General features: G+C 36.8%; 1 protein-coding gene across 2 annotated transcripts; it reads right to left on the bottom strand.

Annotated features, from left to right (window-relative positions):
• Window positions 1-2,969: 2,969 nt before the first annotated feature.
• Window positions 2,970-12,343, bottom strand: LOC125026624 (PITH domain-containing protein GA19395-like). Of its 2 annotated transcripts, none has more exons than XM_047615199.1 (6): window positions 12,218-12,343; window positions 8,828-9,048; window positions 8,398-8,441; window positions 7,979-8,056; window positions 5,042-5,146; window positions 2,970-4,078 (listed from the first exon to the last, which is right to left on the bottom strand). In XM_047615199.1, the coding sequence occupies exons 2-6, from the start codon at window positions 9,035-9,037 to the stop codon at window positions 3,868-3,870; spliced, it is 648 nt and encodes a 215-aa protein (XP_047471155.1). In that variant the 5' UTR covers window positions 9,038-9,048; window positions 12,218-12,343; the 3' UTR covers window positions 2,970-3,867. The 2 variants fall into 2 exon arrangements, with proteins under 2 accessions (XP_047471155.1, XP_047471156.1); XM_047615200.1 differs by having other exon boundaries at window positions 12,269-12,342.
• Between the last annotated feature and the right edge of the window lie 302 nt (window positions 12,344-12,645).

Here is a 12,645-nt window from a genome sequence, read left to right as displayed (position 1 = left end):
TGGGATGGGGTAGGAGGATTAGGTGTAGGGAGAATATGAGTAGGAGGAGGATGGATATCGGCAGTCACTTTGAGTGTGGAAGGAGCGGGAGTTGTAGAATTTGAAGGTGGATGAGTATTAGTTTGGGACTCGATTATGTAGTTCTGGATATCTTCAAGAGTTTCTGAAGTGGAGTTGGTTGGGGAGTTTTGTGAGATAAAGGTTTTCTTGTGAGGGGGGGAAGAGAAGTCTGGTGTCTGAAAAATAGGGGCAAAGGAAGGTGGAGGTGATTGTGAGGTAGGGGAAGAGGGGGTGGAACGTTTATTCTATCTGCTGCGGGTAGTGCGGGGAGGGAGAGGGGAAGGTGTTGGGGCTGTAGTAGAGATTGGGGTGTCTGGATTTAGGATGGCAAAAGAATTTGATTGGGTAGAGATTGGAGTGTCTGGGTTTAGGATGGCAAAAGAATTTGACTGGGGAAGGTAGGAGGTAGAAGAGGGGAAGATAGATGGAGGGGGGTTGGGTTTAGGAGAGGGTGTAGGAGCTTGGGAGGTAGGGGGATTGGCAGAGTGAGTGACATTACTGGAGTAGGGGGTAAGAGAAAAGCCTCGTCGACGTGCTTCCTGTCTGGCTTCACGTAGAGTGAGTCCAAGTCTGAATCTGAGAGTTGCTACCTCAGACTCAAATTTGTAGGTGGGGCAGCCTTTATAAAATACATTATGGGGGCCGCCACAGTTTGCACATGTGCATGATTGTGCAGAGCAGTTTGATCGAGTATGGCCAGGTTGGGCACATAGCGGGCATCTGGCTGTGGAATGACAGTGTTTGGCTGGGTGTCCTAAACGCCAACAATTTTGGCACTGACGAGGAGGAGGTTGGTATGGTCGGACAGGTAGGGATTCCCCACCAATGTAAACATTAAAGGGAAGGTCATGTCTACGGAAAGTAATTTTGGCAATGTTGATGGATTTCTTACGATTTCCTCTGGGAGGAATGGAGTAGCATTGTACATATGTTGCATCATAGTCTGTGAGACAAGCGAGTAAGTCCTCTCCACAATCTGACCATTCTTTGTCATAGATTGGGCAATCTGTTGGGGAGATAGACAGTTCCGATGCAAATATTGAGGGTTGGATGAGGTTCTGTAGGGATGGGATTACCACATAGATCAGTTAGTTTTGTTAATGCTATAACTTGGTTTTCAGTTCTTACTGTGACGAGACGGGAGTAGTCGGGTCGGCTACGGAAAGAGACTTTGCCTACTTGTTTTTGGAGGCATTGTTGGAAGAGGAGGGTGTTTTGAGAGTAGGGAGCTGTGGGAGGGATCACGAAAAATCGGTCCCATTTGGCTGGGCTAAATAGAGTATTTAGGATTCTTGTAGAGGTAGGGGTAGTAGAAGTGTGGGGACGTGTGGAGGAGGGAGTAGTGTTATGGGGAGGTGGGCAATAAGGTTGTAAGGTAGTAATAAGGGGAGATGGGGTGGTTGATGAAGAAGGTTGTGGGAGTAAAGGTGTTGAAGTTGAGCATGTTGGGAGAGTAGAAATGTCTCCTGGGGGTTGGTTGTTGATTAGGGTTGATACTGTACTAGTATGCATTGATGATGAGGGAGTTGTTGCAGTGTTCGGAGCCGTGGTCAAAGGAGAGCTGGGATTGGGGCTATTTGATAAAGGGGCAAGCCTCATTGCCCCTAAGAGTGGGGTTACGACTTCATTATTGGCCATGATAAGCATGGAGTATGTTGGGGAAAAAAATAGTCCACCCCTCAGGGTCCCCTTGAGGGGTAAGGGCCAGGTATGGCAGGGGAATACCGTGCCCATGGTTCCCTCAGGCCGTTCAGGACTGACATAAAGTCAACTGAAACTGAAACAAAAAGTAAGAGTGGGAAAAAAGATGGAAAGTTGATGGCTGAGTCCCAAGGTTGAGGAGTTCCCCATCATTGGGTCTCAGTCTTCGTCTCCTAAGCCCCCCACGACAACAACGGGCAAAGGATTGGGGGGGGAAGCCAGTAAGGAGTCTTATCAGTAGGCCCTAGTGACCTATCCAGAATTCCTCATTCCTTGAATTGGCGGCAAAATGTTTGTCTTTTTTTAATACAATTTGATATTGATACTGTTTTTATTGTTATTGATGTTATGATTATTAAATTGTTATTTCTGATCATGGTAACATTTATGACAGTGAAATAATACAAAAGACCCTTTCCAAAAGTATAGGAAAAGGGTAAACAGGTGAGATAGGTAGGGCTAATAACTAGCTCCTTGGTGATTAAATACTTGTAGTGTCATCTACATGTAAATACAATAAACTTGTATTACAGTGGGCATGGCAAGTGGAGAGAAAATGGAACAAAGGCTAATACACATGACTGAAAATTGCAAAAGGCCTAAATACTTGCACATATAATAATAATGACTTGTAAATTATGGATTAAGTTAAAAAAACGAAGATATATATAGAAAACTACCAAATATTAATGTGATAGAACATAACTATATATATATATATATATATATATATATATATATATATATATATATATATATATATATATATATATATATAAAATAAGACACCATAAATATAAAAAAAGGCAAAGAGATTCAGCTGTCTCATAAAATAATTCTTGAATGATGAAAGATACAGTAATGCCCATTAGTGTCCGATGTAATATATACAATATGAAAGAGTGATGTTGAAACACTTCTGATGCTTGGCAACTGCTAAAAACTACAACCCAAATATTGTACCTGCATTTAATATGTTGATATACATGAGCTGTGGTTATGTATATAAGGTATGCAAATGCATATCAGATGTAATGCATGGTGTGTACTAAACTTGTAAACATATTCTGTAGCATCCATTATCACCAATAAAATGTATAGTGGTTGTTGAGTTCAGATATAACCTTCCTCTAGTAGGAAGCTAATCATTAATAAAATACAAATACTTGTATATCTAAGTACAATAACAATAACAATAATATTACATGTTCAGTAAATGTATGTACCTTTATTTTGCCAAGATAGTACACTGGGACAAATGATAATAATAATAATTTTAAGCTCTAATCACATGCAATACCTTTTCCCTTTAATGCTGGTTAAAACTGATAACATATGCATGCACCCTACATAGACAACTACAAATTGCAATATTACAAAGTTCATACACAAACTGCCTTACTAACAAGCAATAAAATGAACCTTACATATTTAAATACAGATCTATGAAATGTATTTTGCTGTTATATATGTAGTCTTACAAATCATATAAATTCACAATCTTAGTCATTACATAGTGATATCCTGATATAGCTTGGACTGTGAGTAACATTGTGATGTATGGCTTTAAATAGTTATTATCTAAAATCTAGTAACCATAGTTATATTTTACAGATTATTTATGCTTTTACATATACAAAAAGAAAGAGAAAAAGCCTTTAGACCACAAACTTCACAGCATTATAAGAACTGTGTAGCCCTGCTAAAATATCTCAGTTTGTTGCACTTAACATTAAGTCATCACAGCCAGGTGTTCATTACAGAACTTACATACATATGGCAACTACATATCTTAGTTACCAATTTTGAATAGTTACAGTTTCTGCAAAAAGGGGATTTGCAAATTCTAATAAAATGGTAGTCTACAACTATCTTTCCATATGCCTTGTAATGAACCACTCCTACTCATCATTCTTAACTTCATAAGTCATCTGCTATTCAAAAGCCAAAGAAGCACTACAAAGACAGGCCAATTGCTCACTTGAGATAATGCATATCAGTGACCTATTTCTAACATAGTTTGAGCTTTTATATTATCAGTCACCTTTGAAGAGTTTAATAATCTATCCCAAGCATGAGTCTGGGAATTATTTCAGACAAACTGTCTCACATAATAGGCTTACCAACAGAATCTAAAGCTTTATCTTTAAGGTCCATTATTTGTGGAGATAATTCATAATTACATATTGTAACACCATGTCTATGTGCTTTTGTGTATTCTCCTCTGAAGCCTATATAAGAAACTTTAGTTGTTTCTTCACCAAAATTACTTGGGAAGTGGATCGTCAGATGAGTCACTGATGAAAATTTAACCACTCTGAAAGGAAAAGGAAAAAAAAAAAAAAAGTTATTATCAACATTAATGCATTGGATCCAGGTGCCTTGCATAACATTGTGCATAATATGAGACTTACTTGAGTGGTAACTCTCCTGGGTTTGTAGCTTGTAAGCCTGACCGGTTTGAACAATCACACAGAATCAAGACTTCTTACTTCTTTTTTCTAAAGTTATTAGCTCTTTGTCTGTAGAGGTGTTTTTGCTGTTTTTCCATTATATGAAATCTACATTTGTCATTTGTTTTGCTGTATGTTGATGCTAATAGACTGTTTGGTTGAGCAGACTTTATATCACCTTTCCAAGTAGTATGCAGTAACAATAATTAACATTGTTTTTTGGAGGGCTATTTTTTCATATCTTCATATTTTTCAATTTTCTATGACAAACCCAGTATAGCTGGTAACAGTGACATATTTTCCTATGTTCTAATCCCTGCCCCATGCCAAATTATCTTTAATAACAAGATATTCCTGTCACCCACCCCTAAGCAATTTTTGTTCATAACAAGACATCCCCATCACCTGGATCCAATGGGTTTGATTTTGTATGCATAAATGGAAGAAATGTTTCATACAATTATACTTCAATTTGCTACCCCACTATAAACATGCTAAGCATAGCCAGACCTAAAAATAATGGATGCTTCCACACCACAATAACACAGTAACACACTGACACATTAAAGCCACCCACATGTTTGTTTCCTTATTTATTTAATTTTCATCTCAACTCCTCTTCTAGAAACAAAAATGTCAAGGCATGTAACATGAGTGTCATTATGTATGGTTGGGTTGCTATAAAAAGGCAACAAAGAGAAAGTGACTAGCAAGAGACTGAAAATGTATACATTAACTGATTTTATGGCTTATACATGTATATACAGGTATGTAATTGCACAGATATATACAAAGAAGTATATAAAAATATACTATTTTTTTCTTACTTGGTTGTATACTCCAATGTACCAGTTGCATCTTGTTGCAAATCAAATTCTTGCTCAGCTGCAGAATTTACATCATCAAAAGTCATATGAGGACGATTCTTGAATCTGAGGAAGGAAGTAATCACTACTGTTTACTGGGAAAGTAAGCATATAAAACTATATCCTACACACATACACAACAGATACATGCATGAATGCTTACACTTAAAGTACATCTTCGTGTGTATCAGTTATCTACTATATAATATTAGTATATATAGTATATATAACTCTGCTTATTATGAGGTGAGGTCAATAAACACAGGTGAGGTCAATAAACACAGTAAACAGATTCATGTTCTGCTCCATGCACTTTTCTTGCACCTGACAAATGGTGAGGTTAATGTCTATGGTGCTGTGATCTGGCCAACAGTTGCACTGAGACTCTGGCAAGTTCTTTTCAGAGATACTTGTCACAAGTCTGTTTAGTATGATTCTGGCCAGGATCTTCCTGGCAACTGACAGTAGGGAAATCCTGTGATAATTCCCACAGTCAGTTCTGCTGCCTTTGTTCTTGTACAGATAAACAATTGTGGCATATCTGAAGTCACTTGGCATGGCTTCTTCCTCCCAGATGGCAAGTAGGAGGAGATGGAATGTTTGAAGCATGATAAGGCTTGCAGATTTGAAAAACCCTGCAGGTATTCCACCCATGCCTCAGGCTTTTCCAGAACTGGTTTGGGCTATTGCCTTTTTGAGCCATTTTGTCCTTTAGCAGAGACATCAGATAAAAGAAAAGGTGAGACTTGATCTGGTGGGGCCAAAAACAGTTGCGAGGGTGATGAAAAACATTTTTGTATTCTGGGTGTCTGTCTACTGTTGCAATTCAGCAGCCTTTCCCAGCCACCAGTTATCCTATATAATTTGTAGTAAAGAACGAGTCTGACTCTGCATAAGCTTGAATTTGTCTTGCTTAGATTTGGTTCCTATATCATTTTGCAGGCAATATAGGCATTGTTTTTTTCTTAAGTATGTCTGAAATTTGGGTGTCACTTTCATGGAACCAATCCTGGTGATTTCTTGTCTTCTGGCCAAGTGTTGACATTGCAGATGCAGTTACTACCTTTTTGAATTGCCTCCCATTTTTCTGTTGTGTTCCCTGTCAGAGGCCCATGGGTAGTGAAACTGTCATCAAGTTTAGTAGCAAAATGCTGTTGTTGAGCTGTGAGAGTGAGCTTGCTAGTGTTAAAGGAGGGGTTGGTTGACTGCTTTGGGTTATTTACGTCTGAGGGTATTAATGAGCAATGACAGTATGGCTCTAATCAGTCTATGGTAATTCAAGCTTACATCCCTGCACATGGTTCTATTGATTCTGAAGTTAGATGTATCAGTTTGGCAACAGATGGCATAATCAATTAATGCCATTGTTTAGACCATGGGTGCATCCAGCTGGTTTTGTACTTGGTTTTCATGCAGAAGAGGGAGTTGGTTATTGTTAGCCCATTCTCTGTGCAGAGACCAAGCCACAGGAAGCCATTAGAGTTAATTTTCCCATTGCACCCTAGATCATGTGATCGCTGCCAAGATGGACATTGAAATCACCAAGATGCTGGAATTTGTTTGTTGGTGGTGTTAATTTGACTAAGTGGTCTAGACTGTTGTAGAAGTTCTCTTTCACTTCTTCGCTGCTAGTCATAATTGGTGCTTAAGCACTGATGATGGTCATGTGATGGGAAGGAGTCAGTGGGATGCGAAGTTTCATCAAGGCTTTATAAAGAAACCAGGCAATGGGATGCCTATGCAATGATTTCTCTCCCAGAAAAACATCCACATATCAACCAAGCTCAGAGTATACCAAACAGTTGTCCTCACCAGTCTCCTCTATGGTTGTGAGACCAGGGACCTTGTATCAGAGACATGTGATAGTTCTTGAAAAGTTCCATCTGTGCAGTTGGCGGTCTATTCTAAAGATAGGTTGGCAGGATAAAATTACCAATACAGAAGTCTTGAAGAGAGCTAAGTCAACCAGTGTTGAAGCAATGATCCTCAAGGTACAACTGAGATGGTTGGGACATATTATATGCGTGTATGCTGAGTGTAGCAGGAATCAAGGCAAACCAAAGAAAAGGTACAAAGACTATGAAGGCCCCCCTTAAACATACTGGCATTGAACCAAAACTCCTGGAGGGTCGTGCTAGTGACAGATCTGGATGGTGAGCTCTAGTGCACTATGCCCATGGTGCTTATGAGTCTAGCCTCAAGATACTAGTCCAAAATTCCCATGAGAGAAGAAAGATCTCTGCAATGGCCTCAGGCCCTGGACAATTTCCATGTCCTCACTGTGAGTGAGTTTGTCATTCAAAAATTGGACTGCATTGCCACCTTCATATTCATTTTTGACTTGCACAAAGACATCATCTTTGGAAATGATGCACTATCAATGATACCAATGTGGTCCCTGATGTATACATGCACATATATGCAAAACATATATGTGCATGTGTACAAACACACACATTAAAATTATTGCTTTTATAATTGTTACTATGATATCAATATTAGAATGGTAATTTTTTATTATAATGATCATTATTATTGTTATTATTATTACTACCATCATTATTTATATTCATTCTTAATTAAAATTCCATATATTTACACATCTATATGGCTCCAGAATTTGTTTACCTCATTCCAGGAATCTTCAGCAAGATGTGTTTTATTTTTATAGTTACTATCATTGGTAATATGGGTAATTTTACCAATAAAAACATTAATATTAATGATAAGTGTAGTAGAAATAAAATGAGGGTAAACAGGTCAGGTCAGCTAGGCTTAGAAATTGACTCAATGGTGGCAAAGTGCTTTGTGAATTCATGACAAAATGAAAGTCTCCAGTGCATGTACCTGGGGTAAATAAAACTTTGCATAAAACAGTAATGGGTTTCATTAACTTACAGTCGCATTTTTCTAGGGTGATGTCCATTTTCCCCACCTACAAGGATGATCCCCTTCAACTTGATGTTGTCAGTAAACCTGAAAGAAAATTTGCCTCATGAGAAGAAATAAATATATGTATGTGTGTATATGTGTGTGTATATATATATACACATATATATATATATATATATATATATAGATATAGATATATATATATAGATATATATATAGATATACATATAGATATACATATAGATATACATATATATACATATATATACATATATATACATATATATACATATATATACATATATATACATATATATACATATATATACATATATATACATACATATACATACAAATATACATATCTCATATTCCATTGCTGCATAGGAAGAGACACTGATACTAATCATATCATGACCACTTACGGAATATTGAAGAGCAGCTCCTCATCAGCATCACTTTCCACAAACTGTAAAATGATATAAGCAGTTGGAGTAACAAACATAACAGCTAATGTTAAATTATCTTAAAATGATCAACAGAGCTTTTGAGAAATGAACAATTTATTTCTGAAAATTGGCAAGCACTATTTTCTTGACTTTTTTACATTAATACCTCACATTGCTATTATGCTGGAACTAAGATGCTAGAGTCCTGATCTAATGTTGTGAGCTACAGCTTATCTAGTGCCACAACTGATTAGGATCCAAACTATTCCTAGAATGCCATGGGAGGTGGCAACTTAACTGTAGGTTGAGGCTTTGTGTTATCCAATTTATTTATTACCAATCATCTTCCTAGTACTTCTTAGCTGTGCATAAATGTACTAAACTTGGTGAAGTGCCTATACCTTACCTTTTCCCTGTCGAGTCTCTCTTCCCAAGGTTTGAAAACAGTTTTACCTGAGTCCTCAACAGCTTCATTTAGACACTCCACATTATCAATGTCTATCCGTGTGTACAAGCTGTAGGCCACACCCAGTTCAGCTGGAGTGTGATCATGGCCTTCACAAGAGCCATGACCTGAGTGGTCATGGCCGTGACCACCACCACCACAACCTGACATTGCTTGATTTTCTGTAAATATTAATAATGAATTAAAAAAAAGATAAAGTGGGTCTCCAAACCTTTAATAGTATAAGATTATTATAATCTGTGATAGTATAGCAATTTCCTATTCCATATATGTTAGCTGACAAAAACACAACTAATGAATCCCTAAACAACTTTATTTGAAAATTCCTTATTTTATAACATATTTTCCACAAAATAAATATGTCCAGATTCATTTCATCCTGCATGCCAAACTGAATCTGACAGCAAGTGTAGATGCTTGATGGCACTAGTGATATATTTGTTCTACAAATTACTGGGTATTTTTTTTACTTTTAGAGACATGGGGCAGTAACCACAAACGTTCTCAGACAGGCAAAATTGTCTGAGAAAGCAAAAATGACTCAGATTCCACTGAGACCAGTGTGTGTGTGTGTGTGTGTGTGTGTGTGTGTGTGTGTGTGTGTGTGTGTGTGTGTGTGTGTGTGTATGTGTGTATGTGTGTATGTATGTATGTATGTATGTATGTATGTATGTATGTATGTATGTATGTGTGTGTGTGTGTGTGTGTGTGTGTATGTGTGTGTGTGTGTGTGTGTGTGTGTGTGTGTGTGTGTGTGTATGTGTATGTGTATGTGTGTGTGTGTGTGTGTGTGTGTGTGTGTGTGTGTGTGTGTGTGTGTGGTTGTGTGTGTGGTTGTGTGTGTGGTTGTGTGTGTGGTTGGGTGTGTGGGTGCGTGTGCGTGTGCGTGTGCGTGTGCGTGTGCGTGTGCGTGTGCGTGTGCGTGTGCGTGTGCACAAACTTCTATAAAATCTTATAGCTGGGTGTTAATAGTTTTGCTTGTATATTTTGTCAATTTTTGTTAAAAAGAAAAAAAACGATCAGGTTGATAAATACCATACAATCATTCATGTTTTGATTTGATTCCTCTCCTTTATGGCTACCTAGTTTGGTGAAAACTTGGGAAAAGTACTGTAATTTGAGAGTATTTATGAATTACAAAATTCTGCAGAAAGTTATATCATGAACCTGGAGCTTCAGAAAAGGTCATAATTACATTTTTATTGATCATCATGTTTTTTTTTTCCTTCAAATTATAATATTAGAGTATATACCATATATATACACACCATTTTGAGTAAAAATAAAAGTATTTGTTTCTTGATATTTTTGTGTGGCACACTACCCGTCGTAGACAAACTAGTTGAGAATATGCTTAGAAAACGTCTCAGACAAAATTTGAAACAATTTCTCTGACTCAGGCACTTCCGAGATTGTCCCATATTTTATTTCCAGAATTGTCTGAGAACATTTGTGGATGCCATCCAAGATTTATAACTTGTCAATATTTTGATGTGATTAGCACAAAGTCAGTACAACTCTTTAAATTCTGAGTAAAATCTTCCTATCTTACATGACTTATTCATTTCAACTTGCAAAAGTGAAAGTCTTCTTGATTTGGTATCTTTTACCTCTTATACTGTACGTCATTGAGGTTAAACATCAAGCAGTACAAGGAATGAAATGACTACAAATAAAAAATATAAAAATATACTACTTTCCATTGCTTCTTTGATCATCATCCTTCATTGATGAGTAATTAACTTGTGCTATATTTTTAGATGATAAAATGAAACCATCCTACTCTGTAATTGTTATTTTTTGTTCCAAATGCTCCCAGTGTAATATTACTGTATTTCCCTACTGCTACTACTGCTCTGCCCTTCGACCCCTGACTGACTGCTGTGGATTTACACTCTGCCTGGTATTTGTCACAATCTATTTCCTTAATTTCTGATTTTACTCTTTGACTGCACAGACTATTTCATGTGTGTTACAAGGAAGTGTCATTATACCTTCATTTTCCCCCAATCCCTTGCTCGTTGGTGTCATGGGGGAACTTTGGAAATGGGGACTGGGGGCCAATGTTGGGAATTGACCCTGCCTTGGACCTCAGACCTTACTTCAACTAATTTTGCATGATCTTTTCTTCTCTTCCTTTCCTTTTCCTTCTCTTCATTCCCTTCTATCCACTTATCCTAATTGTTAAGTCATTTTTACCCTTTTTGTCACAATACTTTACCATAGTGCTATGTGACCTTTGATGTCTAGCACATGTATTTGTTTAAACCATTAACCATTATTAGATTTTCCTTATCTTAATGTGGTCATTACGTAAATAAAAATTAGTATTACACAATGCACAACCTTCTCATCATCAAATTGTGAAGGAAATGCTATAGATGTAAAGTGTCTTAAATTTTGTTTTTCTATCCATTAATTTACCATGTACCATATAATTCTGTAGACCTGAAACTATGCCAAAAAATTATTAAATTCACATAGATGAAAGATGTGCAATAGTGTGATTGCACATTGAATCTAATGGTAGTTGGCAAAATAGCTTTTATAAATAATTTGAAATAAATTCCATATATATGGTAATTTCTTAGTTTCACACAGCCATCCAACCTTGACTTATTATTCTTTGTTTTAATTATTCACTTCGTAATATACCTGACTCTTTTGTAATTTTCCATTGCAAATGACATAAATGAACATACTGGTAACTGTTTCTGAAGTGACTGCACCACTATGAGAATAAGTCTCTATTACTCGAGCCACTCCTGGGATCAACATTATCACAACACCATACGAATCAAATCATTTCCTAACCCCACCCTATCCCTCTATTTACTTATCAGAGGCTCAGTCCCCAGAAACCCCCACCTGATTGCCGTGGACTTACTCTCCACATGGCATTCGTGTAAAGTATTTTCTTCACTTCTGACATACATTTTTGTCAGCAGATTATTTCATGAGTGTTGTTTTTCACTTTCTTTGTGATAGTGTTATTAGACTTTCCTGTAAGTGTATACCATGGATTATATGTTACACAATTTTTTTCAACTTGGAATGGAAATACCACAGGTGAAAAATGTCGTATTTTCTGTCCTATCTATTACAATCAAAATTTACAAGTTTACGTACAAAGCTAAATATATACCGTAATTTCGCTTGAACTAAAACAATACATCCGACTTTTAACTGTTTACACAGTAATTTAAATAAAAATTCGAATAATTGTAAATATTACCTGACAAACAAGAAACCCCTTGCCATGATTTTCTGTGCATTCATGACTTACTTAGCGTTTAATAAAGTAGATAGTAGTCTGGAAATAGAACTTACGGATCAATTCCTGGGCAACTTAGATAGTGTCAGTAAAAAGTAAGGGTTTACCAAATTTAACTAAATTCCTGTGCTATGCTCGCCAGAAGAGTGACTGTTTACATCTGTGGCTGCGACTTGTGAGGGAGCACAAGGATAAAATTTGGTAGGGATCCTTCAGAACTTTCTAGATTTGTAATTCACGGTTTCAGAAGTAAGTTCACTGTGATAGTTTATATATATGGTTAATCTTTACATATATATATATATATATATATATATATATATATATATGTATATATATTTATATATATATACACGCACACACATACGCGCGCTCACACATATATGTGTATGTATATATAGACATTTTTGTCTGGCAATACTTGTGTAGTATGTATTATTCCGTCAGTGGAGAGGGTGGTCTCTAAAGATTACTGTGATGGTTG

Source organism: Penaeus chinensis, chromosome 6 (genome assembly GCF_019202785.1).
Source record: "Penaeus chinensis breed Huanghai No. 1 chromosome 6, ASM1920278v2, whole genome shotgun sequence".
Classification (NCBI taxonomy): Eukaryota; Metazoa; Arthropoda; class Malacostraca; order Decapoda; family Penaeidae; genus Penaeus; species Penaeus chinensis.
The sequence above is the reverse complement of the archived record's forward strand: the minus strand, read 5'-3'. Positions and strand labels throughout refer to the sequence as shown.

Excerpts from the sequence above, each read along its gene's own strand:
- LOC125026624 (XM_047615199.1), bottom strand. The coding sequence starts at position 9,037 with ATGTCAGGTTGTGGTGGTGGTGGTCACGGCCATGACCACTCAGGTCAT. Across the intron at positions 8,442-8,827 it reads AGAGACTCGACAGGGAAAAG|TTTGTGGAAAGTGATGCTGA; the intron begins GTAAGGTATAGG and ends ATCATTTTACAG. Across the intron at positions 4,079-5,041 it reads ACATTGGAGTATACAACCAA|AGTGGTTAAATTTTCATCAG; the intron begins GTAAGAAAAAAA and ends TTTTCCTTTCAG.